This window comes from Labeo rohita, unplaced genomic scaffold, assembly GCF_022985175.1.
Source record: "Labeo rohita strain BAU-BD-2019 unplaced genomic scaffold, IGBB_LRoh.1.0 scaffold_853, whole genome shotgun sequence".
NCBI classification, from domain to species: Eukaryota; Metazoa; Chordata; class Actinopteri; order Cypriniformes; family Cyprinidae; genus Labeo; species Labeo rohita.
This window is the reverse complement of record NW_026129803.1, coordinates 1-5,643: the sequence shown is the minus strand read 5'-3', so window position 1 is coordinate 5,643 and position 5,643 is coordinate 1. Positions and strand designations below refer to the sequence as shown.

The 5,643-nt window shown below is 53.1% G+C and overlaps 1 protein-coding gene across 1 annotated transcript; it reads right to left on the bottom strand.

Annotated features, from left to right (window-relative positions):
* Positions 1–4,265: 4,265 nt before the first annotated feature.
* LOC127162191 (uncharacterized) lies at positions 4,266–5,639 on the bottom strand (the record flags this gene model as incomplete). The annotated part of the gene is made up of 1 exon (XM_051104967.1): positions 4,266–5,639. A coding segment is annotated over one exon (1,374 nt), but the record flags the coding sequence as incomplete, so codon positions are not given.
* Positions 5,640–5,643: the final 4 nt, after the last annotated feature.

Below are 5,643 nucleotides of genomic sequence, written 5' to 3'. Positions count from 1 at the left end.
ACTCCTTCATGCTGCGGCGGCTACCCCAGAGTCAAGTCAAGACACCGAGTCAGGCCAAGTCACAGCTGTTCCCCACGAGTCAAGCCAAGTCACAGCTGTTCTTCACGAGTCAAGTCACGTTACAGCTGTTGTTCCTGAGTCAAGCCATGTTGTTCCTGAGCCAAGCCATGTTGTTCAGGAGTCAAGTCCCGTTACAGCGGATCCTCATGAGCCAAGCCGAGCTGCTGCTGTTTTTCCAGAGCCAAGTCAAGCTTCAGCCGCTACTCCAGAGTCAAGTCAGGCTACGACTGTAGCCTCCAAGTCCAGTCAAGCCTCCAGGTCCAGTCAAGCTTCCAAGTCCAGCAACGTCAAGGCTGTTGTTCCTGAGCCAGGTGAAGTCATTTTTAATCTTCACAAGCCAAGTGAAGTCAGGGCTGTTCCTCCTGAGTCAAGCAAAGCCACAGCCGTGGTTCCGGAGTCAAGTAAAGTCAATGATCCTCACAAGTCAGGTCAAGTCACCGTTGATCCTCATAGGCCAAGTCAAATCACCGCTGATCTCCAAGAGTCAAGTCAGTTCACTACTGAGCTTCACGAATCAAGTCAAGTCACGGCCAATCTCCACAAACTAAGTCAAACCACAGCTGATCTTCATAAGCCAAAGGAAGTTATTACTGCTGTTCCAGAGCCAAGTCACGTCTCGTCTGACCTTCCAGAGCCCCGACACATCTCGTCTATCTGTCCAGAGCCTCACCATGTCCCGCCTGACGGCCTAGAGTCAAGTCACGTCTCGTCTGAGCGCCCAGAATCAAGTCGCGTTTCGTTTGACCGCCCAGAGCTTTGTCACATCATGTCTGCCAGTGTGATGGCAACCGCCCTCCTCAGCATCTGGGCCGCACACTACGCTCCAGAGATCTTGACAATTCCAGAAGTCCTGCCCGTCATCAAGTCTGCGCCAGAGGTCTCGTCTGACCTCCCTGAGCCTTGTCACGTCATGTCTGTTAGCGTGCTGGCGATCGCCATTCTCAGTGTGTGGGCTGCACACTCTGCTCCAGAGGTCACATCTGTTCGCCAGCCAACTCCTGCGGTCACGTCTGGTCACAAGCCTGCCCCAGAGCTCCCGTCTGGTCACAAGCCTGTTTCAGGGCTCCCGTCTGGTCACAAGCCTGCCCCAGAGCTCCCGTCTGATCTCAAGCCTGCTCCAGAGTCCCTCTCTGATCTCAAGCCTGCTGCAGAGCTCTTGTCTGGTTTCCAGCCTGCTCCAGAACTCCCCTCTGATCTCAAGCCTGCTGCAGAGCTTTCGTCTGGTCTCCAGCCTGACCCAGAGCTCCCCGCTGATCACAAGCCTGCTTCAGAGGTCCCGTCGGGTCTCAAGTCTGCTCCCGAAGCCTTCCCCATCGGAGAAGCTGCGCCAAAGCCTCCAGAGGTGTCGGCGTCGGCCGTAGAACCTCTTATGGAGGGGGCGTTAACTGCTAAACTCTCTGCTTCTCCCTTTTTCCTGTCTGCGTCCTCTGTCACTGTTCTCCCCAGGTCCCCGTCCAAGACGCAGCCTCCTGTTCCGCCCCGGAGGGCGGCTCCGCCTCTTGTTCCGCCCCGGAGGGCTGCTCCGCCTCCTGTTCCGCCCCGGAGGGCTGCGGTACCTCCTGCTCCGCCTCCTGTTCTGCCCCGGAGGGCTGCGGTACCTCCTGCTCCGCCTCCTGGTCCGCCTCGGAGGGCTGCGGTACCTCCTGCTCCGCCTCCTGGTCCGCCCCGGAGGGCTGCTGCGCCTTCTCTCCCTACTCTGTCTGCCTCCTCTGTCCCTGCTTTCCCCAGGTCCCAGACCGTGACGCAGATTCCTGTTTCTCCCTGGAGGGCTGCTCCGCCTCCTGCTCTGCCACCAGCTCCGCCCTGGAGGGCTCCTGCGCCTCCTGCTCCGCCTCCAGCTCCGCCCTGGAGGGCTCCTGCTCCTCCTCCGCCCTGGAGGGCTCCTGCGCCTCCTGCTCCACCTCCGGTTCCGCCCTGGAGGGCTCCTGCGCCTCCTGCTCCGCCTCCAGCTCCGCCCTGGAGGGCTCCTGCTCCGCCTCCGCCCTGGAGGGCTCCTAAGCCTCCTGCTCCACCTCCGGCTCCGCCCTGGAGGGCTCCTGCGCCTCCTGCTCTGCCTCCAGCTCCGCCCTGGAGGGCTCCTGCGCCTCCTGCTCCACCTCCGGCTCCGCCCTGGAGGGCTCCTAAGCCTCCTGCTCCGCCTCCGCCCTGGAGGGCTCCTAAGCCTCCTGCTCCGCCTCCGCCCTGGAGGGCTCCTAAGCCTCCTGCTCCGCCTCTGGCTCTGCCCTGGAGGGCCTTTGCCCAGCCGATTCTGCCTCAGTCTCCTGGCCCCCCCACCGCTCCCCTGGACTGTTTTTTCCTGCTTATTCGGTTGGAGCGTCTGGAAGCCGCTCCTTGGGGGGGGGGCTATGTCACGGATCTGGTCGGTGTTCTGCGGACTACCCACCACCAGATGTCACTCTCACCTTTTCATGCTCTCTGACTGTTTTGCATTTTGGACTGCATCTCCCATCCTCCACCGCGCTGATTGCGTCAGCCTCCATGACCAATCAGGCGCTCTATAAAACCACGGACTTCCTTGTACACTGCACGGAGTGTTGTTTGGTTGCTATCTTGTTTATGTTTCCTAGTTTCCTAGTCCCCTAGTTTGTATTTGCGCCTGGTTTATCGTATACGACTCATCGCCGCCTGCCTTTTGGACTCTCGCTCTGGTTATTGGTATATTCTCTCTCGGATCGCCCCTATGGATAATGCTCGCTCCTGTTTTGACCCTGCCTGCCTGACCATGTATCTGTCTAGTCCTTCTAATAAAAGCTTGCACGTGGATCCGCTCGCCTCTCGTCTCACTCGCACTGTAACAGTAATAAAATACTTAAGTATTTTATTTTATTATCACAATAAAAGAAAATACTTAAGTGAGTGTGCAGTCATAATTCCTCTTTAATGTACATTATAACCATGTGTATGCCTTCTGCAATACATTTTAAATATTTATGTATTTATAATTTTAATATTTGGAAAAGAACAATATTTTTAAAAAGATTTTTAACATTTACAATGTACAAATGTATGTCAACTATTATTAAGCATTGCAATAGGCTACTTAAAATATGTTGTTTAATATGCTGTTCAGTTTTACTTAAAGTGCTCCTATTATGCCTTTTCAAATATGATCTTTCATGTAGTGTGTCATGTAGCTGTATGTGAACATAAACAAACTATCTGCAAAGCTGTGAAGCCGACGATAAATAAAGTTATTGTCTATCAAAAAAAAAAAAAAAAGAAGAGTCGGCTCACATTTGCCTGAACGAGTCATCAGGAATTCGAATCTTTTTCTGCTATGGCCATACGTCACGAAGTAACACGTTTAATAATAATAATGTCCGTCCACGTTCTACGTCGTGAACAACTTGCCCGCCCACAAACAGTTCAATTTCCATATGGTTTACGTCACATGGAAATTTACACGTACATTATACAGAAGACGCTGTATCCTATGCTGTGAGTAAAATTGCGTTATATTCACTTCCGAAGGATGAATCTACAAAGATTGTATTTTCTAGCGATCGTTCAAAATACGTAGTTGTGTATGTTATGTTGTGTAATAACCCTGCACATGTCTTGCTAACCGGCTAACCTGCACGCTTCTGTAGTTCTGTTGTTCAGCTGTGGACCCACTGTAGTTTGACAGTTTGTGATTGATGCAGTTTGACTGTCTGTCTGTCTCATTAGTTGGAGTAATGATAAAGGATGGCACACGAAGCGGCTTTCACACCGAATGTGGAAAGCGCTGTGCGATTAAACCCATTCGTTTCAATTGTTTCCACCGCGACCGTAGCGCGCACACCCCGGACAAAGTTCAAATGAGTTGTGTAAATGAACTTTTGCCGCTGCCCTCTGAAGGGCTACATTGAACCCAGCGGTCAGCGCTTTCTGCGTTCGGTGTGAAAGCCGCTTAATACATTATACAATGTTAAAGTTTACAGCTTACAGTTTATAGAGGTGTGCCCGGTTCGCATAAAGCATCTTTACACAGACGATTTAAGGCTGCTCTAAAGAGGGTCTATGTCGGCTCAGATTCAGTGTAAAGACGCAATGCCACATTAAAGCAGACCTAGTTTCAAAAACATCTCCTGATGCACAACCTTGGACACATCATCAGTGTTGCTTCCTGGACTCACGGGGTGTTTCGGGTCTTGCAACAGACACCCTCCTCCAGGCGACCCGACCGAGGCTGATCAGACCCCGGCCTGTGTCCAAGTGGCATGCTACCGCCCCCACCGCTCTCCCCTCTTCAACCAGAGCCATCTGGATGCTTTCTCCACTGCCTCCACGTTGTTACTTATGGCTCTTCTTCGGTTGACGCCTGTTATGCCCAGTGTACCATAGGCCTTACTCAGGGTATGGCTGGCAAATCCCCGACTGCCTACTTCCACTGGCATACACCTGGTCCTCCACCCATTTATCCGACACTGCTCCACCAGCTCCTGATATTTTCCCCTCTTTCTCTCCTGAGCCTCCTCCATCCTCTCCTCCCAGGGCACTGTCAGCTCTAGCAAGATTAACTGTCTTGTGGCCTCAGAGACCAAGATGATATCAGGTCTCAGTGTGGAACACTGCGGGCATGCAGGTGTCTCTACTCTGCCCCATGTGTACAGGTTAGATGGGCTGGGAAGAATGTCATAGACCCCTTGGATCAAGAACCTGATTCTCTGGGGGTTCCACGTCCAGATGTCCTTCCAGGTGACATTCCGCTCCATCGCCTGCTCCCACTTCATCCAGGCACCTTGCTGCCGCATGGCCACTGCTCTGCTGGATCTCTCCTCCTCAACTGAAGCACGCACCTCCTCCTGCACCAACCTCTGCCTCTCCCTCCCGCTGGCCAAGTCGTACCGGTTTGCTGTTAGGCTCCCAAGTCCAGCTCTGCCTTGCGTTACTGACCCAAGGATGGCCTTGTGCTTCAGTCGAGTTTCAGCTTGTTGGACTGCCTCTGCTGCCCTCCACTTCCTCCCTGTCCTAACGACAATCCCTGCCCCGGACACTTTCGCATCTCTGGATCCAGAATACATCAAGTGTTCCCGTGCCCGTGCCACAATGAACTCCTCCCTGACTGAGCCAAAAGGAAGTCTGAGCTTGTTGGTCTTCCCATACAGAGCGGTGTTACTTAAGCTGCGTGGCAATCCCAGCCATCTGCGTAGATAGCTGCTCACCTTCTGCTCAAAACCTTCAACCACAGTCATGGGGACCTCATAAATGAGCAGGGGCCAGAGGAGTCTTGGGAGGATTCCATGTTGGTAGACCCAAGCCTTGAATCTTCCTGGGAGCCCTGATCTATCCACTGCTCTCAACCAACCCTCCATATCAGTGCTGCTTTCCCTGATGGAGTCCCTGTCATTGAGACTACAGCTAAAGGCCTTCCCGAGGCTCTTTACTGGTTTCTCAGTGACTGATGGGATTTGATGTTGTCCCAGCCTGAAGCGGAATTCATCTGTGACTTTCCCCTTCTTTCGCACCAAGGATCTAGATTTTCCAGGTTTAAAGCTCATGCGTGCCCATACCATGAGCCTCTCCAACCCTTGGAGGATCCATCTTGCTCCTGGTACCGTGGTTGTTGTCACTGTGATATCGTCCATGAAGGCTCTGATG